The following is a 25,208-nucleotide window of genomic DNA, read 5'->3' as shown; positions in this document are numbered from 1 at the left end:
GAAGTAATTATGAAAATATAAATCAACAATTGACAACAAACTAATAATCAAGACTTCATGTTTTGATAATCAATAAACAGTTGAGAATTAGAGATAAAGAAAAAATTGTGTGAAAAAATGAAGGGGTGAAGGGTATCTATAGAAAAAAATTCGGACGAAAAAATTGCAACAGTCGACCCGCTGGTCTGGTATACCCGTTGGGTAGACTGTTACACAACGGTAATGTCATTATTGATCATCAACGACCACAAATCATCCCCGTTGATTTCAAAAGAAATCTATTTAAAAAAAGAAAACCATCGGCCCGACAGGTTGAGTCACGTGATCAACCGATCGTGACCGTTATATATATATATATGTATACTGTTCAACCTGCACCTGTTTATTTTTCTTTTTAATAAAATTAATTAAAAAAAAGAGGCACCTACTTACCAATTTCCTAACCTAATTTTCTAGATAGGGTTGGTCGACCATTTTTTATTTGAAACTTAGGTTTGAACGTTTTATTTTATTTTTAATTTTCTATAACTAGTTTTGGTCGATTATAAAATGTAAATATTGGATCTTAATTTTTGTCTTTTCGCCTTCCTTTTTTAATGTAAAAAGTACCACCAATGTAATTGCATTCCTTAAAAAATAATTCAAGTTGTATATATATAAAATTAAGTTAGTTATTCTGTAAAAAAATACAATAAAAATTAAATTTTGCCTAGGTTGAGAGGGGGGAGGGATGAGTTGGGAACATTTCATAAAAAAATAAATCAGGCCTAGATTTAATATATCAAAAAAATAATGTGAGACGATTTCACGGATCAATTTGTGATATGAATATTTTATTTAGACCACTAATGAAAAAATATTATTTTTATACTAAAAACATTATTTTTATTAAATATGAATATAATTTACCTTCTCACAAAAAAATTAATGAGATCTTTTTAACATATCCTCCAGATATCTAGAAGGGGACAAAATTGCGTCATTAATTGTTCGATGAAATGGTATCATCTTACAAAAATAATTTATCGAACATCTCCAGAAAAACAAAGATAAGGAAATTGCCGTCCCTTAATTATTGGGCCCTCCCATGACCCATCCATTTTTGTCAAAGAGACTGTGATTTTCGTTATGACCAAAATATGGGTCTTCCAAATTCTACACTCATTTATTCGCAGTATATTTCACTGAATTTAATGTATGACTTTTTGTTTTTGCATGCATCGGTCTCGACTTTTTTGTGCTGTTGATATTTCCTTGTAACTTCGTCTTGACTGGTCTTCCGCCGCTCATCCTTTGTCCAAAGGCAATTATCTTGTTTCATACCTGCTATTATCACGTAGCATATATCAGAAACTTCCAATTCCAACATGGAATTTGGCTAGAGTTCAAGGGATTTAATTTTTGTGTACTTCTATTCCAATATGAGAATTCGCCCCGATAAGGGACGGAGCCACCCCAAAGGTTGGGGTGGGCTCCAGCCCAGGCTAAAATTTTGGCTCAAAGTAGTAATATGTATTGGGTTTTTTTGTATTAAATTTTAGCCTTCTTAGTAAATTTTTTGAGCTCACTTTAGCCCATTTCTTTCAGCTAAATTTTGGCCCAAAGTAGTAATATGTATTGGGTTTTTTTGTATTAAATTTTAGCCTTCTTAGTACATTTTTTGAGTCCACTTTAGCCCATTTCTTTCCGCCTATTTTTTTAGGCCACTTTAGCCCATTTCTTTCAGCCTATTTCGTTGATGAATGACTTGCTTTTCATTTTTTAGGACAACAATTATATGATTATGATATGCATCTCAGCCCAAGATAAAAAAAATTCCTGGCTACGTCCATGGCCCCGATCCACTGCTGTCATCTGCGTACTTATAAACTTGCAACACTGCAACCTCATCACTAGGGAATATGACCATCAATACAGAGAACATATGCATGCATCTATCAAATAGGGGCAAGTTGGTTCTCTAAGGATTCATTTATTTCGAATATTCAGTTATATTCAAGGCAGCCGCTACTCAGATTTATAATTTGGCACACACTTTGAATCGATCCTATTGTAAATGTGAACACTAAGCAGCGTGAGCCTAAATATCGTGACCAGCCCACGTGACCACGTTATGCGCCCTATGTCGTCTTAGCCAAGTTTATGCTCCTCCAAGAGCTATATACCGGCCTCATGGGAATTGGATGATTGGCATGTGTATCATTTTTAAACAAACGAAGAAGAGAAAGTAATAAAACAATATAAGTTGAAACATGTCAATCATCCAAAATATGGGAGGAGGATAAACTTCGACTGGAGACTTCATCAAATTTCAGTCGTGAGATTTTGCATCCATGGGACACTCGTCTAGATGTTATAATTGCTTGATGTATTTTAAAATGAGTATGATCAGTGTGCGATCAGTGTTCTTGTAGTTATATTTTAGATACATGAAATTTGTTCTCTAATCGCATAATTTACGAAACATCAAAGATGCAGCAGTCTTCACAGATCACGTTTTCATGCAAACTCCAACGATTATATCACGAAATCCTTCACAAACAATCAGGCGTACATAAATTATCTATAAAAGGATAAAACTTGCGCATGCATTCGCTGGAATACAACAACTGAAAATACGGTTGACTTAAATTAGATTCCCTATTTTGGAAACATCAGCTTTAGAAAGCGTTTCACTCGTTTGTTCCACCTGTTGCTCCATTTCTTGCAGAATGCAAGCAGCACAATGACTAATGTTAATCCAAAAACATATCCAGAGATGAACATGCATGATTCTCCAATCCAATTCTGTTATAATTGAACTACTTTATACCTCCGCTGCTGGTGGAGAAACCTCACAGGTTGTGTCAAAAGGGAACCCACATAGGCCCCTTCTAAATAGCTTATTGTAGGATGGATTCAGGAAAGAGAGGAATGCGAGACTTGCTAGCTCCCCTAGTATCATCCCTGTTCCTTGTAAGGTCAAGTGATTCTAGACTTGATACGCTTACGATTAATGATTTTGGAATTGTTCCTACAAAACTATTATGCGATAAGTTGAGAACATGAAGTGAACTGAGTTGTCCTAAATATTGGGGTATCTCCCCTTCAAAATAGTTGTCAGAGCAATCAATCGATGTAAAGATAGTCAAAATCTTGACAAGCTCAAACTCTAGTCCTTTGATGGTTACTGTCACTGTGTCCTGGTAGTATAAGCTGGACTGTTCCAGATAGTTGAAGCTAATGTGGTCCAACACATCACTTTCCCGCATCACTCTTCTCCAACATGAGGACCAGTTTGAAGTCAGATACTCACTGAAGTTGTTTGAAGCTATATCAGTGATTTGAAGATTCGACCAGCTTTGGCTTGCCTCAGCACGCGTGATAGCTCCATGAAATCTGTTGGAGAGCTAGCGCAAGACAAGAACACGCAAGCTATATGAAGTTTGTAGCATGCTTAGGAACCCATCGTAAATATTGTTGTTTCCCACGTTCATGACTTCTAAAGATGTGCGATTGGTCAAGGATGCGGGAATTTTCCCTTCCAAATTGTTCCTTCTGAGGTCCATAGTTTTAAGGCCACAACTGACGGAAAATTTGTCAGGGATATCACCGCTGATGTTGTTTTTACCAAGATTCAGTATCCCGAGTCTCTAGCTATTTCTTAAGAGAGGGTGGTATACTACCACTTACTTGCCAGAAAGGTCAAGAACCACAAGGTAATTCGCATAACAAAGGGATGCAGGAATTGTTCCGGTAATGCTATAATTCTTTGCCAGAGATGTGAAATTGCCAATATCATGTGAAACACAGAACATCGTGTCTAATAAATTTCTTGTCCAAACACAACCATAGTACTTCTATTTTCTTCTTATTACATCCCCAATCTCAATTCAACTCAAACAGATTACTCGTATCTCTGAATTAAAAAAATAGAGACCAAAGTATGCTTCAAGCAATAGAGATTAGGATGCCCAAGTATAGTTTTATTAATTTCACTTCAGACAATAGCCTTCTTAGATTGACATTTGGTTTTTTGTTACATCTAGCTAGGATCAATGTGTAACTTTTTAACTTTTGAATGTAACTAACACCTGAAGGTCATGTTGTGAATTTAAATGTGATGAATTCCTTGATAATATTACTGAGGTATTTGCTTCACTACCTGAAATTCCAATAGTAATATTTTCCTATCCAAAAAATTATGGCAATAAAATGTCATTAGCTTATTTGATGATTGTTTATCCACATTTCTGTTTATGTATTTGTAAATTATTAATTACATTTTGATTTTTAATGTAGATATATTTATTTCAAAATTATGTATTATCATAAAAACAAATATGTTGTCATTTTAGTAGCCTGAAAACACCAAGTAAAACTGAATTAAAAAGTACCAGCAATTATATTGTGTACTTATATAATTTTTTTTGTCTTTTGTATTTTTATTTTTATGGAGGCTCTCTGCTTCTTTTATTTTTCTTATTTTTTCTTCTTCAAATTATTCAGTATAGCTATCTAAAACTATTTATATATATATATTGTTTATTTTTGGTCTATAAATAGAGGCGCGAGGCTTCACTTTTCAATTACCAATTCCGAGAGTTCCAGAGCGTTTTAGTCGTTTCTGATGGGTTTCTAGCTTTTCCCGAGGTTCGGGCACTAGCAGGGAGCTACTGGCTTTGTAGCGGAGCTGTGCTCTAGTTGGGAGCTAGCGGCATCAGTGGGCTGACTACGGACGCAGGTATGGTTCTAGGTTCCCTTGAGATTTGGAAGTATCTATTAGTCTAGTTAAGGCTTTTAGATGTGGTTTAGTGATATGGTATCACTTGGATTGTAGGCTTGATTCTAGGACTGATTACTAGGATCTACTGGTTTGAGGTACGGAAGTACTATCCGAGATATCCTGGTTGAGTATGCTTTACTATGTGTTGCATGTTTATGTGTTGCATTATTATCTGACATATTATGCATGGTTTATTATGCGGCATTTGCATAATCATGTTGGGCCTGTTTATCTTATGAGATAGCCTGTTCAGAGGGTGCTCAGCCCTCGGTTGTTGTGGATGGTTGGACCCCGTTGGCCGACGGTGGTCAGGATACCGGTATATCCACAGGTTTATGGTATGGGAGCCACCTCCTGGTGCGACGGCGCAGAGTGCTACATACCTTGACGTCATTTGCCTGAGCAGTTTTTCGTTATACCCAGACCCTGGTATCCAGTACATTTTGCATACATGCATGTCATAGTCTTGTATACTCATTCTTTCGGTACTGAGCGTTTTATGCTCACGTCCTCGGTTTATCTCTGTTTTGGACACCCTATTCGATGGGGCAGGTCTCAGGCTGGACGGTCCAGGAGGGAGAGGACAGGGAGCTAGCAGGGGTTGACCTGTAGTTGCTGGTATTTTATTCTTGGGATTTAGTTTGATTTGGTTGTTTTAGTATTCGTACTTGCTGATTCGATCGGGCTGTATATGTTGTTTTTCCGCTGTTTATCTGATTCAGTTTTATTAAGTTAATTGCATGTTTAAGTTCTGATTAGTAGGTGATTCTGGAACGGGTCACTACAATTTTTGTTGGATAATTATCAAATATTAATTTTCAAATTACATAAAAATAATGGCGATAATTGTAATTTTGAAGTGGTCATATCAAGATAGTTATTCTAAGACGTCCCTCTTTATAATAATGTATAGTATATAGTATAAAAGTGTAGAGAATGGATTATAACCAAAATAAAATAAAATTATAGATCAGTGTTAAATGGTTTATGTAAATAAATCATAATTTTATTAAATATATATATCAATTTTAGGTAGCCCATTATTAAATACCTGTGGCATCGGTATTTGGACTTTCGAGGATTTTCTTCCTCTAGGAATGTCGTATGTGGAGATTTTCGTTTCAGCAAAAATTATTTTTATTGCTATTGATTACCTAACCGTGCAAGAAAAATTAAGTAACAAGGATAATATTATTTGAAGATATAACTTCAAATTTTTATTTGGGTGTCTGATTGGTGCTTAGCCTCGGTCAACGCTTTTTCTTGAAACAGAACTTTTTTCATGGGTGATATTTATTTTTTATTAAGAAAAAATTGTGTGAGATGATCTCATAGCTCGTATTTTATGAGACGATATCACGGATCGTATTTTGTGAGACGAATATCTTATTTGGATCATCAATTAAAAAATATTATTTTTTATGCTAAAAGTGTTACTTTTTATTGTGAATATCGGTAGGATTAACTCGTCTCACATATAAAGATTCGTGAAACTGTCTCACAAGAGATCTACTTCTATTAAAAAATTTAAAATCACAATTTTATTATTTTAAAAGGAATTTTATGATTTACTTATGCGACCTAGTACATTAACAATAATACCTAATTAACATAAAATACGTTAGTTAGTTATTTATAATCATTATTATAAAATAATTAACCTTTTATGTTAAGCGATTGGGCTGTTTGGGGACTTGGGCTCACTTAAGTCGCCTATGTCGGCCCATTAACTGTTAAACACGCTCTTCTATAAAGCGCAGTTCTTTGTCTTGTGAACTGTGAGAGCTGGAGGGAGACAGACCGTCGAAAGGCGATGGAAGTTGATCAAGAAACTCCCTCTCAATCTGAAAATGGTCGGTTGATTTTGAAAAAATTAGTAGATTTCGTCGTGTGAACTTTATTTCACGAAGCAGTAATTTTTTGTTTCCTGCTTTTATTGATGTTTCCTTTTGTGAAGGAGGTGGAGAAATGGAAGAAACTAAAGAAAAGTCGAAGCCGGTAATAGTAATGCTGATGGGCTTGCCCGGAAGTGGAAAATCCACCTTCTGTGATGAAGTAATTCGAATTTCTCGACGACCCTGGGCACGGATTTGCCAGGTTTGTTCTCGTTGTACAATATGAATATTTGCTGAGACAGATGAATTTTGCTACAAATACTTGTACTTGGAGAGATTGATGACATGCTTCAATGGATATTAATTTTATAAAATGTTAACGTGTAACTGAAATGCTTGGTTGATTAATTTGTTCTGTTTTTACTATCATTTTTCATATATAAGCTGTTAAATAAGTTAATGAACTGTATTGTAAGGTCCGCTCGGAATTTTATTAAGCTTTTAGGCTAGAAGGAGAGACGATCTAATGGTAATCAAGTGAGTGTTTTTTGAATGTTTGATGATTGATGTATCTTGAAAACTAGACACTTGGGTTCCGAGGTCAGAGGTCTGTCTTTTTGCCTTTGAATGATCATTATTATATCATATGATCATGCATTTGCTGGTTGAAAGTTAGCCAACATTTTATTTTTGATGTGCTTTGTGAAGGATGTTTTACCCTCTTTATTGATGATTGTATTCTTTTGTTGTTGAACAAGTTTTAATCTTTATCCTGAAATGCAGGATTCTATTAATAATGGTAAAGCTGGTACAAAAAATCAGTGTCTATCAAGTGCTGCTGCTGCATTAAAGAATGGTGAAAGTATATTTATCGACAGATGTAATATTGACAGAGAGCAGCGCACAGATTTTCTAAAGCTCGGTGGCGAACAAGTGGAGAAACATGCTGTGGTGCTTGATCTTCCAACCAAGGTTTGTATTTCTCGTTCTGTTAAGCGGACTGGGCATGAAGGAAACTTAGAAGGCGGGAAAGCTGCTGCTGTTGTGAACCGAATGGCTTCAAAGAAAGAATTACCTAAACTAAGTGAGGGGTTCAATCGAATTACGATCTGTCAGGATGAAAAAGATGTCAATGTAACCATCAGCACGTATGGTTTCTTTGGCCCATTAGAGTCTCTGCCTTCGGGCTACTTTGGCCAGAAGAATATGGATACCAAGACTCAAGTAGGTATTATGAAATTTCTTAAAAAATTGGATCCCTCAGGTAAAACTGGATCCGAGTCAACCAGCTTTCAGAAACTTAATCCTAATGACATGCTAGTAGAAAAGGATTCTGGTTTTCAGGGAGTAAATAAGGGTTCTGATCTTACGAGTGAGGCTTACGAGAATTCAAAAGGACATGATACAACTTGTTCTCCTGATACGATTATTTCAAACAACGTTCCCACTTTGGCATTTCCATCTATTTCTACTGCAGACTTTCAATTCAATCTGGAAAAGGCATCTGATGTTATTGTTGAAAAGGTTGAGGAGTTTGTAAGTAGAATAGGAGATGCTGCACTTGTTTTAGTAGATTTGTCACATGGATCCAAAATATTGTCTCTGGTCAAGGCTAAAGCTGCACAAAAGAACATTGACTCTAAAAAGTTCTTTACGATGGTTGGAGATATAACTCGACTCCGTTCTGATAAAGGTTTACACTACAATGTAATTGCAAATGCTGCCAACTGGTGAGCTTGTAAATCTTAATTTTAATTCAGCAATAACAAGCATCTAATCTTTGTTGCCTGCATGTAGTTGACTGGTAGCATTATTTATTTTTCAGCTTTGAAATCTTTTCATATTCATGATTGTTTTTCTTGGTTATTGTTCGTTTCTTGGTTGTAAGTTGTGTCCTCATGACAAATGTTTCAGTTTCCAAGATATGAACTGGTTATGAGATCTTAAGTTCATCACATCTAACTGTTTGAGGTGGGTTTGCGATTCCTGCATTGTGGTGGAGGTTGGTGCAGGTTCCTAGAAACATGTCATTGTAAGTGGATTGATTGAAATTAATGATTTATCCCAAATCTTTAAACAATAATTAATAGTTTAAATAAAAAAACAAAAAAAAACTTTTAATCTGATAGAAGAAGCTACAAGAAGTTGATGTTAGTGGATAATGAGCATTTGCTCTCTCCAGTTTTGTCCCAGGAGAATTCTGCAGTTCTGTACTATTGAGCTTTGGACATTCTTCCCGTCATAGTGGTCGATTGTGAAGGGCATTAGTTGAAAAAGTGGCTTTTTTTGGAACCAGAATGCAAGGATGGCATAATATTTCTACCTATAAGTTGCTATCTCTTAAGCGCGGAGTGTATCTTTATCTGATGTTGGCATTTTTCAGTTTCATCTTTCAAGCATAGTGATGAGGATGATGGTGGTTAAGTCAAACATATATCTTTGTTTTTATCCTTATGCAGCATACAGTGTCTCTCTTATTACTTATGCTCAAGTTTGTCTTGTTTGTCATTTGAAATTTAACTTAGTGCAGGCGTCTAAAACCGGGAGGTGGAGGCGTGAATGCTGCCATCTTCAATGCTGCGGGATCTGCTCTGGAAATTGCCACCAAGGAAAAGGCAGCATGCCTGAGACCGGGAAATTCTGTAGTTGTGCCTCTTCCTTCATCTTCCCCATTGTTTATTAGGGAAGGCATAACACACGTCATACATGTACTTGGACCAAATATGAATCCCATGAGACCAGACTGTCTCAAACATGACTATGTTCAGGGCTGCAACATACTTCGGGAAGCTTACTCATCTCTGTTTGAAGGGTTTGTGTCGATACTAAAGTCACACTCATCATCAGAATCTGGAGATTCCAAAGAGTTAAACCATTCAAGGGATCATCTGAAGGGAAAAAGGGAAGCTACTTATGAATCGGACAAGAAAAAAAAGTACAAGGGATTTCAACAGGACCTTAAGACTGGTGTCAGCAGTTACTCGGATGAAAAAAACTCCCAGGATAAAAGGGTTACAGAAGGCAAGATCAATGCTTGGGGCTCATGGGCTCAAGCTCTTTACAAAGTTGCTATGCATGCCGAGGAGCATGAGAATGCTCTACTGGAGGTATCGGATGACATTATAGTGATGAATGATGCTTATCCCAAGGTTCTCTCTCTCTCTCTCTCTCTCTCTCTCTCTCTCTCATATAAGTAAAGGAAAAAATGGTTGAAATATTTTTCTTTCTTGTCCTACAGGCACAGCATCATTTATTGGTGTTGGCACGGGCTGATGGTCTCGACTGCCCTGCAATTGTTCGTAGAGAACACATCTCATTGTTGAAAACCATGCATGCTGTTGGTTTGAAATGGGCAGAAAAGTTCCTGAATGATAATCAATCATTGTCGTTTCGCCTTGGATATCATTCGGTAAGTTTCTGATCGTGAGGTCATAATTTTACTGTAGTGGTTGATGCTTCATGAAAAAATGTCAATAATAAATCCAAAGCTTAAAATATGAGTTTATGCTTCACATTTATTTGAATTGTGCTTCTGACGTGTTTCTTTCCGTGATTTACTATCCTGATTAGCATATCACCATAAACATTACATGCTAATAGATGACACTATACTAACCCATCCTCCAGGATCCTTCCATGCGACAATTACACCTTCATGTGATCAGCCAAGATTTTGACTCCCATTATCTAAAAAACAAGAAGCACTGGAACTCATTCACTACTCCATTCTTCCGAGATTCAGTAGATGTGATAAAGGAAGTCGAGGAGCATGGGAAGATCATATTGAAAGATGATGAGTTTTTAAGTATGGAACTTCGGTGTCATCGGTGTAGAAGTGCCCATCCAAACATACCACGTCTCAAATCCCATATCAGTTCTTGTAAAGCACCTTTCCCTGCCGCTCTACTCCAAAATGGCCGACTCGTTTCCTCCGGAAGTAACAACATACTCGAGTAACTTACAGATTCAACTTGCTGTGTTTTGCTTTCTTCATTTTGTCGTTGTTTGACTCCAAGGTGGTTATAAGATAAGTTGTATATACTGACTTGTGTAATCTTCTTGGCTTATTTTTCAGCCCACATTGAACTCGGTTAACGCGGCAATAAATTGGAAACAGAGTAAATGGTGGAGGAATTTAAGTTGGTTTGTACTCATTTTGAAAAATATTTTGTACAAATGTGTTTTTGGAGAAATTACAGTAGAGAACAAATGTATGTGTGCTTTTTTTTTTTCTTGAATGAAATGATATTTTGTAAAAATATCAAGCCACGCATGTCATATTTACTCTTTGTACACGATTTATTTTTATTTAATTTTTTAAAATAAAAATACCACACTACAATTATACAAAAAAATATATAAATAAAATAACAGTGTTTTTAACAACATTAAATTACATAAGAAAACTATGGTTTCGGTTGATTTAAAGTGGCATTATAAACTTGTAATTAAATTATATCATGAAAATTAAGTACCGATTTATAAAGTTTAATATTTTAATTTAAGATAATGTAAGATTCTCGTTCAAGATGTTATTTTTTTCCATTGCCAGCAAAGTTCAATCTCTAACAAAAAATAATATACGTTTGATTCACTACGGAACTAATTTCTATATTACGTTAAACAATCAAACAATGAAAAATAATGAAAAATCAAAATTTGATAAATAATAGCCATCCATATTCGATGTCATATGAAAAATTTGGATTATTTTGTATCAAATATTGGAGAAAAATTATTGTGATGCGTGGAACTAAAATAATAATAAAAAAATTATATACACTAGTAAAAATGAATAGATTTAATTACATATTTTCTATATAAAAAAAAATTTACATATCTGAATCATCAGCAAATAATAGGAGCAACTTGTTGATTTCTTTGAAGAGGGAACGAAGGAAATTTTCACATGGAACCTAATGGTCACCGATGAATAATGGTAGCAATTTCTTTTTTTCTTGAAACAAGAAAATTTTTCAGTGAGAATTTAATATGATATATTTTGTTTTTACTGCATATGTAAACCTAAATAAAGAGTGTAGCATATTGTGACGCATGGAGTGAAGTAGAGGATCCGCAGTCATCTAATCTCAATACACACACATTGTTCAAAATACTTGTCAGAATCGTAACCTTATCATAAAGATACATTCAGAAAGATAGAATGCAATTTTCACCAATATCACATATCTGTTAAAAATATGACATATTTTATTCAATCTTTTATAATTTCAATCTTCATCTAACACAAACGGAATAAATATCATTAAAGCAAAAAACAATATTTTTTCAAGTGACCGATGAGATTAGGGATGTAAATGATTCAAATCAAATCAAACAGTATCAGGCTTGAGCTTGGTTTGTTTAAGATCATTTGAGGCTCTAGCTTGGTTTGTATTCAAATTACTGAGCTCGAGGTTGATTCATTAATAGCTCGTTTAGCATGTTTAATAAGCTTGACTTGAGCTCGTCTCGTTTTCGAGCTCGATAAGCATAGAATGGAGCTCGAGTTTGAATCGAACTTGTTAAAAATTAAATATATCTATAAACTAATTTTAAATCAGACATAAAAATGTAAATTCATTCAAAAATAACCAAAACGACACAAATAAGAGCTAAAAAAACATAAATGAATATATTATTGAACATTCCAAAATCATTCATCTAGAATATTCATTATATACTGATATAACTATATAAATAAAAATGAAATAATTTCACCGCTTTAATACTCCAACTAAGTTGATATATTTCTGTTAATTTATTTTATTTACTGTATTTTAAAGAACATTTTAGTATAATGATATGCAAATAAGATTAAAATGTAATTGTGACTAAATGGTGTGAATTCATAATTTTTTTTTTTTCAAATATGTCTTGTATTCAATTCTTTCCATTGACATTAGTACTAATATTTTTATTTGTCAACTCAACAAATGAGCTAAGCTCAAGCTTACGAGCCACCTAAACGACTCAAGCTCGAGCTCGAGCTTACGAGCCACCTAAACGAGCCGAGCTCGAGCTCGCGAGCTTATCATCAAACATGTTTGCGAGGTCACGAGCCGAATATCCTTAGGCTTGAGCTTGGTTTGATTAAATTTTCGAGCTCAAAATCGAGCTTGGGTGGATATGATTAATAAACAAACTCAAACGAGCTTTTTATCGAGCCGAGCTTCGAATAGCTCGCAAACGGTTTGGTTCATTTACATCCCTAGATGAGATCAATGATCCGTTTTAGAAAATTATCTCGTGAAACAATCTAGATAAATTTTTTTTAGGAGCAAAACATATTCTCACAAATCTAAAGTTGTCACAAAATCAATCTTATAAAACATGACCAGAGAATTTCTTTCTCAACACATAAGGGATTATACTCGATCCAACAAAATATATTCCATATTAGCAAAATCCGATATTCATAAAACAGGAAGCATGTCTCCCAAAATCAAGATAATACCGAAATAATAATCATCAAATTGCAAAACAAGCCAACAAAAATATTCAAATATCTGGTTCAATTTTCACGTCCTCTTGTTTGTTAAGAGTGACGAGAAGATGTTGGAGTTCGGCCCGAAAGTCACAGTTCTCACCAGCAATTCTGACTCTTCCGGTCCAATTTGGTTTCATCCTCAAGAAGACGGCCACTGATTGCACATCATCCACATGAGAGATTTCGATCACCGCCTTCCGTGCTTGCTCCTCCACGAGATTGGCGAGTTCCTGTTCATTCTCTTCGATTTCTTTTTTCAATCTCATGCTTTCATTTTCCAAGGCCAACGCCCTATCTATCAAGTCTGCCGTACTTTCTTTGCACGCCTGCTTCATATTTAAATATAATTACTAAGAACTATAATACACAGATATAAAGTGGAAAATTAATAATTCTTTATCAAGAAAAGATAGATGAACAAAAATCCATTAAAGATGATGTGCTTTGAATAAGCTTTATTCACGTTATTTGAAGAAAGGGAATAAAAAGAACACAAAAACTCCGAGACGGTAGAGAAAGAGAAGATGAGACTAGTTCGCTACCATTGATCAGTCGAAAGGTAAGCTTACGCCTGCAGGGAATTAAAGATGTTTTTTGCAACAAAAAATATTGCGCAAGTCCCATATTATATATAGAGGAGAGGCGGCGGCCCGGATGGAATCTGACTATTAATCTAATTCCTTGTGGATTTGTGAAATATTATTAAAAATTGTTGCACTAAATAATTTTTACTTATTTATAAAATATAAGAATAAAAATTTTATAGTGGATAAATTCTGTTGCATGGCACCGATATTTATTATTCAATACGTAAAATTAAATAGAAACAATAGATATTCTATATTTTTCATTCCCTTGTCAGCTCGGGTTTAGTTTATGGACAAAAACTTATGTGAGACGGTCTCACGGGTATTATTTGTGAGACGGATCTCTTATTTGGGTCACCCATAAAAGAGTATTACTTTTTATGCTAAGAGTACTATTTTTTATTGTGAATATGGGCATTGTTGACCTGTCTCACAGATTATGATCCGTGAGACGGTCTCACATGAGACTCACTCTTAGTTTACAGGCATATGAATTCTAAGCCCGACGGACGACACAAAATCAATGGACATTATTTAAGCGGTAGGTAGGCGATACTTTTGGTATAAAAAAATATTTTTTAATAGATGACTCAAATAAAAAGATATGTAATACAAAATTGATTTATGAAATCGTCAATGAGACCGTTCACAATAGTTTTTCTGTTATTTAAGGAAAAAAAGATAAAAGGACTCGTTCCATCCAAATGCTATTAGTCGTACATTATAAAAAAATGATATGAAAAACGGAGAATAATTTGAAAAATTTACCTTGTAGATGGAGGAGAATTTAAGCTGAGAGACGAAAAGATAGTGTTTTGATTATAGGTTATTGAAAAACTTTTTTTTTAAAAAAAATTTTTTTTAAAAAGCTAATAATTTGGGCTTTTCAAGAAGCTCTAATATTAGCTTTAATAAGTACTTATAAAAAAAAAAACATTAAAAATCCTATCCAAACCCATAAATTCTTTTTAAAAAAAGACTTTTCTTGGAAGAGTGTTTTAATCCAAATGGGCTTTATATGAATAAGGAGTACAGATTATTCTTACGACAAACTCTCTCAAAAATTCAATAATGAAATTTATTTTAAATAACCAAAGAAGTGTAAGACATTGATGTTATTACCCAATAAGTTACAATAATTAAAAATAATTATTTTAAGATACTAAATTAAAAATTATGATAAATTTTAAATAGAATAGAAATTTTAGTGTTGACACTCTAATAAATTAAATGAAATAAATAAAGTAGAGTTTTAAATATTTAAGTCAAAAATTTGTGTAAAACAGTTTCACGAATTATATTTATGAACAAATATTTTATTTGAATTATCCATAAAAAAATATTATTTAGATAATATTATTATGATAGTATTTTTATCATTCGCATACTGTTGGGGCTTAATTCGGAGGAGAACAACATAGATTAGCAAGCTCCTCGCAAATTCTCGTTCAGAAGACGAAGTATGAGGAAACGAGACTTGGCAATTCTGATGCTCTCAGCTTTCGCCATTTTCTTCTCGCTCCAGGTATTCCAAAACCCTTTTCTCTTTTCCCGTGATCTCTAATTTTTGTGAACTACGTTCGGTTTTGTAAGTAGTTAAGTAATTTCGTTTTTGTTTGTTTAGCACGAGGGTGATTTGTCTTTCAGTGAGGCGTGGTTTCACCTATCGGATGATTATCCGATTAAGTATGAGGGTGAGCATCTTCCGCCGCCAATAGTCACCGATTTGAACGGAGATGGCAAAACAGAGGTTCTCGTGCCTACACACGATGCCAAAATCCAGGTGCCGTGTTTTACACTATATAATTTCGTATTGATAGCAGCTGAGAAGCTCAATTGCAGTTGTCCCTTGTTTGCGTTGTGTTGTGTTGTGTTGTGTTGTGTTGTGTTGTGTTGATTTCATTTCGTTCTTTGAAATTTTTTAGCTACTAAGGCTATTCATCTGTCTTAATGAAAATTCTGACCATGATTTTGTGACGGAATTAGATTTTGGAGCCTCGTGCAAGACGGGTGAGTGAAGGTTTTAGTGAATCACGTTTACTAGCAGAGTTCTCTCTCTTGCCAGACAAAACCCGAATAGCCACCGGGAGGCGTGCAGTAGCAATGGCAGCTGGAGTTATCGACAGAAATTATAATAAAAGGGAACCGCGGAAGCAGGTGCTAGTTGTTGTTACGTCAGGCTGGCATGTGATGTGCTTTGACCACAACCTAAATAAACTGTGGGAAATAAATCTGCAGGTACGCATAGAATTCTATATTTAAGCACTGTGAATGTAATTTATCCTTCTGTAGTCTAGCAGTTTTTCTCCATATTTATGCTACTCTTATTTCTGTTAACTCCTGGTTAGTTTTCTCTTATTTACTGATTCTCTTTCTACTCGCAGAAAGATTTCCCCCACAATGCTCATCACAGGGAGATAGCTATCTCAATTAGTAATTATACATTGAAGCATGGAGATTCTGGCTTGGTAATTGTTGGTGGTAGAATGGAGATGCAGCCTCATGTGCGTGGTTTTTCCTTTCTATTACTCTTTACCAGAAAGCATACACATAATAGATAATTGTTAGCTTCAGATTCTAATTCTGTGTAGTAAGGGATTTGAGGATTCTTCTCTTTATGATGACTTCACCTTATTGTATCCCTTGTACTGATGTGGCAATTATTCAGGTAGACAAACATTGAATTATTTAACATATTGTGAATATGCTATGTACTGTTTGGTCCAACAAAAGGCCTGATTAATATTATATTCATATGTTCAAGAAGGGATGTTTGTTTTGCTTCTATGAGTTGTCTATTAAAGTGCTTTCTTTCTTTTTTGTCTTCTGGTTTTTGGTTACTCGAGTCACGCTCATCTTTGTGGTGAATTGAGATGCGAGGATTAGAATGTGCAGTTCCTAATTAATTGTTTGCGAGTTGACCCTGAACACTTTTTCTATAATATGACAAAGCTCATTCATTCTGGATATTCTTCTGCACAATGGACGGATTTTTTTCGGTGAAATTACTAGCTCAACTGGTACCAACACTTTAAGAATCTAGGTAGTTAAGCCTAGAGGTCTTGGGTTCAAGTGTTGGGAGAGGCGAAATAAACCACTTTCCAGGGGTGAGATATTCTATGAGTGATGGTGCATTGGCATAGGCTAGGGCTCATGCTGGACCATCCTAACTACCCATGATAAGTAGTGGTGCATGGGTATGGACCGAGGCCCATGTTAGTTTTCCATTAATGGTTTTCCAAGTAACACTTAATATTTTTTCCAGATGCATGTAGATCCTTTTGAGGAGATTGAATTGGCAGAGAAAAACGCTGAGCAGCATCGAAGAAGTGCTACCGAGAAGGATGTAAGAGCAGATATGAACTTAACTGGTTTATTTTTTACGTGCTAATCTCTCTCACCATCATTATTTTAGCAGTGTGTAACTATCAACTTATTAGCAGTGTGTATTAAGGTGCTATTGAATGTGATGTTAATACCTCCTCTTCCTGCGCTTTTCTCTGGATGTTGCTTTCTTTCTTCTATTTTTCCCCTTTTATGACAGAAGTGTTTCCTTATTTCTTGGATTCACGATGGACTTCCAATGTATCCTTTTTTACATCCTTTTTCCTAGGTTTAAATTGCTAATCGCAAACTCATAAACAATAGTTGAGAAAATGCTCATGTTTGCTATTTTTCTTTCCTTTCAGGTATTGGAAAATGCAGGGAATGTAGATTTGCGACACTTTGCTATTTATGCATTAGCCGGTCGAAGTGGTGAACTACGGTGGAGCCGAAAGTTTGAGGTATCATTTTTTACATGAGTTTGATTTCTCCTATCGATGGATCTCTTTGTACAGTTTAAAGACAAAATATAGGATTCTTTTTTTATGGATACTCAAGAATCACCAAGACATCAAAATCTTAAGCTAAGAAGTCTGTTAGCAGTTTGTGTGAAACAATGATCACCTTGTTCGTGTCTCTGACTCATTGGTACTCCCAAAAGACTGGAAGTATGAAACACATCATTCAGTGTCAGAGAGATTTTTGCGGGGCCCTTTTACCTTTGTATGTATGGTGGTGATCTTTATTTTTTCCTGTTGATTTTTACAAGATAGGAGACTGTAGCAATGGTTGTTCATCTGGCCCATGTGATTTGTTTTGTGGCCCGTGAGCACTTTTGGCAAAATAATGTATATTTTGGTGTTCATAGAGAACTTATAACCAAAAACTAAGCATAGGGTGTTGCTTGATAATCATTAGTTGGAGACTTATACAGCTTATTTGGCTGTGTGTATTCTTGGAAAGTGTAGCTTTATAACTTGTACTTTCTAATTCATAATAAGTAAAATGTTTGATTGTGAAGAGTGTACTCAAGCATAGAAGAAAAATAGGAAGGCGTGGAAAGATGAAATTTAAAAGAGGACTCAAAATGGTTAGACAAATTCACTACCTTATTCAAATATTCATCGTGATAATAAGTATTAACTGGAAGCATTGAAATTATTTTACAGTCTAACCATGGTAATACTAAGTTTCCATAATGCCTCACAAAACTCATCATACTTTCTTAATTATGTTAGTGATGTTAAAACTCAAAGGACCTGACTTGGGTACTGAATCTCTGTGTATTATGGTTTCTTGGAAGAGGAAAAAGTGCACAGAACAAGATTCTAGACGCTTGAAAGTTTATATAACTTCTAACAACAACACTTTTGCCAGCCACAATTTGAGAATGATTTGAGATGTGCTGCTGTCAAAGATCACTCTAATATTTTATGGAAAAATGGGTAGGAATTCATTTGCTTTATCTGGCATCTGTCAAAACTGTTTCAATAAAATAAATAAAATTGCTTTTCCATCTGCCTTCGGCTTTCCCCATTCGAGGTGAATTTCTTTTTCTCTTCTTATTTCAACTTTCTGATGAATCTGCAGAATATTGATGCTCAGTCATCGGATGCCTCTCTGTTGATTCCACAACACAATTACAAGCTCGATGTTCATGCATTGAATAGCCGTCAACCTGGAGAGGTATGCCTATGGGTTGTTGAAGTGAGATTATTACAGGAGAGCGATGATGTTTCACTTGAATATTTCCTTTGGAATCATATTTCCCGATTCATTTTGATTAGCCATCCATAGAAGAGATTGCTCAGCAGGGGTGGAAAATCACCCAAAGAAGATGGGAAAAAAGTTCTGCAATTGGTGATGAATGGGTCGTTTGTTTCCAATTGAATATATCGTTATGACCTTAAAGAAATGAATTCATAGGCATTCTGAAACTGTAACTATGCAGGAGTCCACTTACTTTAATCTCTCTCCCAGCATACTATTTGAGGTGGTATGATCTTTTAGCAGAAGAGGTGGAAGAAAATTTGACCTCTAAGTGAAGGGAAAATTTTACTCCAGAAATGACTCAGCATTCTATTTGTTAGGGTTACATCTACAACACAAAATCACAGTTTAAATTAAGCTGTTCTTATCCTGTTAGGATTAAGTTTTTTGAACTCTAAATAAAACATTTAGAAATGAGTTAATTGAATTGTTTCAGCCATAGTTTGAGTGCAGGGAATTCAGAGAATCTATTCTTGGAGTCATGCCACACCATTGGGTATGCCCTGTATTAGTCCCTATCCTACAATCTAATAGGTTGTGAATGTCTATTGTGATCGTGATATTTACTGGAATTACCTCTTTACCAGGATCGCCGTGAGGACACTTTACTGAAGCTGACACATTTTAGGCGCCACAAAAGGAAAACACTGAAGAAATCACCTGGCAAGATCAGCAACTACCCTTTTCACAAGCCTGAAGAAAAGCATCCTCCTGGAAAGGATGTTACCAAAAAAGTTTCGAATGTGATTGAGAAGGCAGTTACCATTGCTAAATCAGCAAAGACAAAAAAGGTAGATTTCGGTATCTCTATCCAGATTCTAAATATTCCATTTGTAACCCATTATCCACTGATTTATTTAGTTGTTTTAACTTTGAAATTTTTTCTTTTTGATTCTTTAAATTCCATAATGGGAAAAATGCATCGTATTATCTATCATTTTTATATTGATTTGATACTAGGGCATGAATGAATATGAGAAATTCCAAATTCAGAAACTATTTGCTCACTTCTTAGTTGGTTCATGCTGTATTAAAAAAACATGTTCGAAGCTAAAGATTTTAATTTTCGCTAAAGCTAAAGCTAATGCTAGGCGGATTGGTTTTGGATTTAATGTTTCCCTAATTACAGTAATGTACTAATGTTATGGAGAAATTGGTACCCGTATTTTTACTGTGGTATGTTTCAATGTTATTGTTGAACTATCACAATTTTTATTTTTGGTATCCAGCCTTCGCAATATATACCTACCATAACAAATCACACTCAACTTTGGTGGGTTCCTAATGTCATCGTTGCTCATGAAAAGGAGGGTATTGAAGCTATTCATTTGGCATCAGGTCGCACCCTATGTAAGGTGACCATCTGATCCAAAGCACAATTTTTATCTTCTGTTGTATTCTGCAGCGATCAAAACTTTTGTAGCTAGTGAGTTGCAATTCTTGCGTGTGCCTTTTTTCTTCTTCTTCTTCTTTGTTTTTATATATGTATATATTTTTTGGGAGATTCTACCTAAATTGTGATTAGCATACAGCAGAGCATCATGTTTTGCCAACACGGCAACACCTATTGGTTATGTTAATACGTTTCTAGAAATTTTAATGTATGATCGTTAGTTTTGCGAGCTTAGAATCCACTCTCTGGAATATGCAAGGCTTATTGCAAGGGTGTTTTATTAGCAACCTAGAACGTTACTATTCTCCCTTATTGTCAACATCCATTTGACATTTTAACATTTTCACTCACCCAGCTTCATCTTCAAGAAGGCGGTCTTCATGCTGATATTAATGGAGATGGTGTCCTCGATCATGTCCAGGTGAACTTTTGTCTCAGATTTGATTGTTTTGGAGTGCATTTATTAAAATCATTCAGATCTTAATTCAACTTATTTCATTTAAAGCTATATGAATCGATTTAAATATTCTTTCATGCCAACTCTGATATATTTGAGGTGAAGTCCCCTTAGGGCTCGTAAAAGTGTGAACTATCATGTTTGGAATGAATTTCCTTTTGTGAAGGTGAAAACTGAAGTATTACTTGGTTGAATGTTATTGTGTTAGAGTTGACTATATTCACACTCTTTTTAGTGTTTTTTTCATGTCATTTGCATGTTCGGTAAGCACCCATATGCGGTCACACATCACTATTTTAGGTATCAATGTGAATAATTCGTGGGTTGTGTTATTTCTGAATAAGGGAACCATTTTTTGCTTGGAGTGGTTCTTTGCTATAGCTCCTTTGGTTGTCTGTCCAATGCATGTGTTGGAAAATAACTCCTGTCAAGATCATAATTTCCTTTTTAATACCTATTTTGTAACATTTTTTGGTTTGGGATGAAAGGAAATATCTTTTTTTACTGGGATTATTTCCAGATTTCTCAGTCACTATTACTCATGCCTTTTTTATTGAAGGTGACCCACTACATTTAACGGTCACGTAGCTGCATCACTTGTCATCGAGTCATTCTTTTCATGGCATTTGACTCTGATAATTTAGATGGGTATCGTGTTACATAGAACTCCTGATTATCATTTTTTGTTGGATTCAAAAGAAAAACATCAGCGAAGTTCGAAATCATATAGGGAATTTACCAGGATCATTTGTATGCGAAATCATATAGGGAATTTACCAGGATCATTTGTATGTGTACTTTTCTCGTCTTATGCTTGTAAAAGAAAATAATGTTGTTTTAACTTTTATTTTGGTACGAGGGAAAGAAGTTTTGACAATCAAATTTTCATTCATTTCTTCATTAGTTTGTCGGTCCTCTGTGCAACATGGGATAAAAAATGAAGATCTATTATGTTAGGGACCCAATTATAGGGTCTAGATATTTAACAATAGAAGGATCAAGGCCCGAGTCAGGAAGGCCCATATTAGTTACAGTTCACGTGGAAGGAGAGTAAAAGAGAAGCATAAAGTGTGAGTAGAGGGAAGGGATAGGCATTCAGTTATTCTTTTGAGAGTCTTCTTACTAGCATTGCTAGGGTGAAGTGAAATATATCCCTTGTATAGAGATTTTTCCTATCGGAAAATACTTTCATACACCATATTTTAATATGGCAGTTTCATTTCAACATCTATATTTTCGGTTGTTTCTTTTAATTGTTACCTTGATCTGTTAAAGTGTGAGAAAATTATCGTGGTTGCAACATATTATGATGTCACGAACCTGCCCTAGATTTGTTGAGTTAACTCTTGTGAATTTATAAGATTGCATATGATGCCGAGTGAATTTAAGTTTTTCATTGATGTTTGGTGAAAATAGTTGCACATCCTCAGCTGAAATTTTGTAGAATTGCGATACTATCTCACACAAAACAGAAACAAGATTTCCAAGATACCGATAGCAAGAAGAAAATTGTTGTTATAAAAAACAAGCAACAATAATAGCGATTCCTAACAAAATAATGACGAGGGCTTTCATTTAGGAAATGACTTCCCATATATAGAAATAAAACATCACAGGAAATTTTCCCTTAAATACCCCCTCTGGGTCTTTCAAGAGTGAGCCGTAATGTGGGGAGTTTTAAACTACTTGGGCTGTCTTGTATTTACCCACTTTGTCCCAAATCCGTAACAAGCTGCAATCAACCTAAAGTTGGCACTGGGCTCCTAGCAACTGCTATTCCTGATAGATGTAGCATATTGGTAAAATTAATACAGAAAGTAGTTTTGAAGTTTGAACCAGAGTTGCATTGAATGGAAATCCGTAACAAGTTGTAATCAACCTAAAGTTGGCACTGGTCCCCTAGCAACTGCTAAACCTGATACTTATAGCATATTGGTAAAATTAATCCAGAGAGTAATTTTGAGCCAGAGTTGCATTGAATTTAAATTCTTGTTCAAATTGATTGATTGTTTTTCAATGTTGAGGCTCATTTATACATTAGGTCGTAGGAGGAAATGGTGCTGAACAGTCTGTTATAAGTGGATCTATGGAAGTGCTTCGTCCATGTTGGGCTGTTGCTACATCAGGTGTGCCAGTTCGAGAACAGCTTTTTAATGCTTCTATATGCCATCACTCTCCTTTCAACTTATTCCAACATGGAGAATTTTCCAGAAGTTTTGGCCGAAATTCAGATGTTACTTCATTAGATGTGGCAACTCCCATTCTTATCCCAAGAAATGATGGTCATAGGCATCGTATAGGTAGTCATGGTGATATCGTCTTCCTTACCAACCGAGGAGAGGTATGTTGTTTAATTTTCTCCTCTTCGCGTCATGCCTTCTGTAATTAGCCTTAAAAATGGTCCTCCCTCGTACCGAATTTCCCCCCCTAAATCAGGATCGACATTATTAATGCTTGTTTTAATTTGATAATTAATATTTTATGGTGGAGGAATTCATATTTCTCGATGGAATTTTCTTCTGATGAAATCCTCAAATCTGTGAATCTCAACACAATTCACAAGAAATTTTGTATTTCACAGTTCACCGGTGCAGTTTGTAACCGATTCCTATAACTCGTTGAATGCCGATATGACTAAATTTTTAGGTTGCTTCTCACAAAAAGAGTGGGCCTTAGGATTTGAACAGATGTAAAAATATTTGAGATTTTTATTTTTGCAAAGGAATGTGTTGATCTTGGTGGATAAGAGATTAATGGACTTAGTTTATTTTTGTTTGTTTATAATCTAAATATGGTATTTTGAACGGATATGGGTTTAATTTTTAAGGTGGTTAGAATTAATTTTGTTTGGCTAGAATTACATTACTTATATCTAGCGTACCAACCTTTTTGTTTTTGAGTCGTTCCAAGAAAAGGATTGGAAATAAAGGTGTGAATATTTTATATTAGTTTTTAATCAAATAATACCAACTCCTTTGTAGATATAGTGTCAAATAATGGGTTTAACTGTTTTCTGTCACAATTTTTCATTATAATATTTTACATCACTGTTTCTTCATTGTCAATTTTTTGATAAGTAATGTTTCAGGTGACATCATACTCTCCTGGATTGCATGGGCATGATGCTGTCTGGAATTGGCAGCTGTTGACTGGTGCCACTTGGTCCAAGCTTCCATCTCCATCTGGAATGGGCTCTGATGTCGTTCCCACTCTTAAGCCATTTCCTCTACGTAGGCACGAGAATCCTGAAATGATTCTCGCTGCAGGCGATCAAGAAGCCGTCGTGTTATCTCCTGGAGGAAGTTTATTAGCGACCATAGATCTGCCGGCACCTCCCACACATGCCTTAGTATGTGAGGACTTCTCAAACGATGGACTGACAGATGTTATTGTTGTGACTTCGAACGGGGTGTATGGTTTTGTACAGACGAGACAACCGGGTGCACTATTCTTCAGCACGCTCGTGGGTTGTCTTATTGTTGTAATGGGAGTGCTATTTGTGTCACAATACTTGAATTCTAGCAAGGGGAAGCCACGGGCATTATCATCATCTCTATTGTAATTGCGCTTATTTTCCTGTGCTACATGCCTTTTCTTTCTTCTCTGAATGAGCCTTTTAGTTGTTCTGATGAATGATGATCACATGAATATGTATAAACCTTCCTATGCTTCTCTCTTCTCCCGGTTTGCATTTTAGAACACAAGCCAAGCAAGCCCACTTGACAAGCCACCACACATTATACATAAAGTAATTATTGAAATGGTACTCCTTGCAACTTCCTTTGGAGGTGGAATGATTGTTTTATGTATTTTGCTCATATCTGATTTTTAAATATCAAACTTACTTTTAAAAAAATCGAGTAGGTCTCTTGTGAAACAGTTTCACGAATCTTTATCTGTGAGACGGGTCAATTTTACCGATATTCAGAATAAAAAGTAATATTATTAGCATAAAAAGTAATTTTTTTGAATGGATGATCCAAATAAGATATTCGATCCATAAAATTGATCTGTGAAACCGTCTCATAAGAGTTTTTGTGTAAAAAAAATATAATCGAGTTTTAGGTTAAAAAAAAGTTTCTCATCCCAATATTTACATGCACAAATTTTCCTTAGCCCATTACTATTTTTATTCACAAATTGTCCTAATATAAATTATTTATATTTCAGAAAAATAAATGCTTTAAAATTTAGACCAGTTCATTTAAAAAAAAAAACATCTAAATTTGTTTAAATAATTGATAACGTTAGTTTAATAATAATAATAATATTTTTTGAACAACTATTATTTTGAATTTTTAATTAAAAAATATTTGAATATTAAAATATTTTTAATTCAATTTATTTTATATTTTTTGGTATTAATTAATTGGAATAAAATATAACTATCATGTTTGTTTTCATTTCATTCCAATATTAATTTCATTCATATCTTATTTCATTCATTTATTTTTTTTTTTAAATCCAACTAAGAATTATATTAATTCAAAGAAGAGTTATTACAATCAGAAATTAAAAACTCGGAAATAAACAAAGGAGCCTCATAAAAAGTGTGCGGACTAGCATAAGAAGTGGTCGCTTTTGCCA

The 25,208-nt window shown here is 34.8% G+C and overlaps 3 protein-coding genes across 3 annotated transcripts; 2 read left to right on the top strand and 1 right to left on the bottom strand.

Annotated features, from left to right (window-relative positions):
• Positions 1-2,882: 2,882 nt before the first annotated feature.
• LOC140826734 (receptor-like protein 18) lies at positions 2,883-3,797 on the bottom strand. Its single transcript, XM_073189232.1, has 3 exons — positions 3,673-3,797; positions 3,471-3,564; positions 2,883-3,389 (listed from the first exon to the last, which is right to left on the bottom strand). Exons 1-3 carry the CDS (start codon positions 3,795-3,797, stop codon positions 2,883-2,885), a joined length of 726 nt encoding a protein of 241 aa, XP_073045333.1.
• A 2,722-nt stretch (positions 3,798-6,519) lies between these two features.
• LOC140826236 (transcription factor bHLH140) lies at positions 6,520-10,739 on the top strand. Its single transcript, XM_073188431.1, has 7 exons — positions 6,520-6,618; positions 6,723-6,862; positions 7,384-8,330; positions 9,131-9,749; positions 9,839-10,009; positions 10,228-10,553; positions 10,676-10,739. Exons 1-7 carry the CDS (start codon positions 6,579-6,581, stop codon positions 10,683-10,685), a joined length of 2,253 nt encoding a protein of 750 aa, XP_073044532.1. The 5' UTR covers positions 6,520-6,578; the 3' UTR covers positions 10,686-10,739.
• A 4,314-nt stretch (positions 10,740-15,053) lies between these two features.
• Positions 15,054-24,387, top strand: LOC140826235 (uncharacterized). Its single transcript, XM_073188430.1, has 13 exons — positions 15,054-15,202; positions 15,302-15,460; positions 15,664-15,915; positions 16,062-16,181; positions 16,943-17,023; positions 17,367-17,462; positions 18,592-18,687; positions 19,214-19,267; positions 19,359-19,562; positions 20,001-20,126; positions 20,520-20,585; positions 22,663-22,962; positions 23,710-24,387. The coding sequence occupies exons 1-13, from the start codon at positions 15,140-15,142 to the stop codon at positions 24,181-24,183; spliced, it is 2,091 nt and encodes a 696-aa protein (XP_073044531.1). The 5' UTR covers positions 15,054-15,139; the 3' UTR covers positions 24,184-24,387.
• The last annotated feature ends 821 nt before the right edge of the window (positions 24,388-25,208 follow it).

The sequence above is a fragment of the Primulina eburnea genome, chromosome 3, assembly GCF_022965805.1.
Source record: "Primulina eburnea isolate SZY01 chromosome 3, ASM2296580v1, whole genome shotgun sequence".
In the NCBI taxonomy this organism is placed as follows: domain Eukaryota; kingdom Viridiplantae; phylum Streptophyta; class Magnoliopsida; order Lamiales; family Gesneriaceae; genus Primulina; species Primulina eburnea.
Note: the sequence above shows the minus strand (reverse complement) of the source record. Positions and strands in the feature narration are given on the sequence as shown.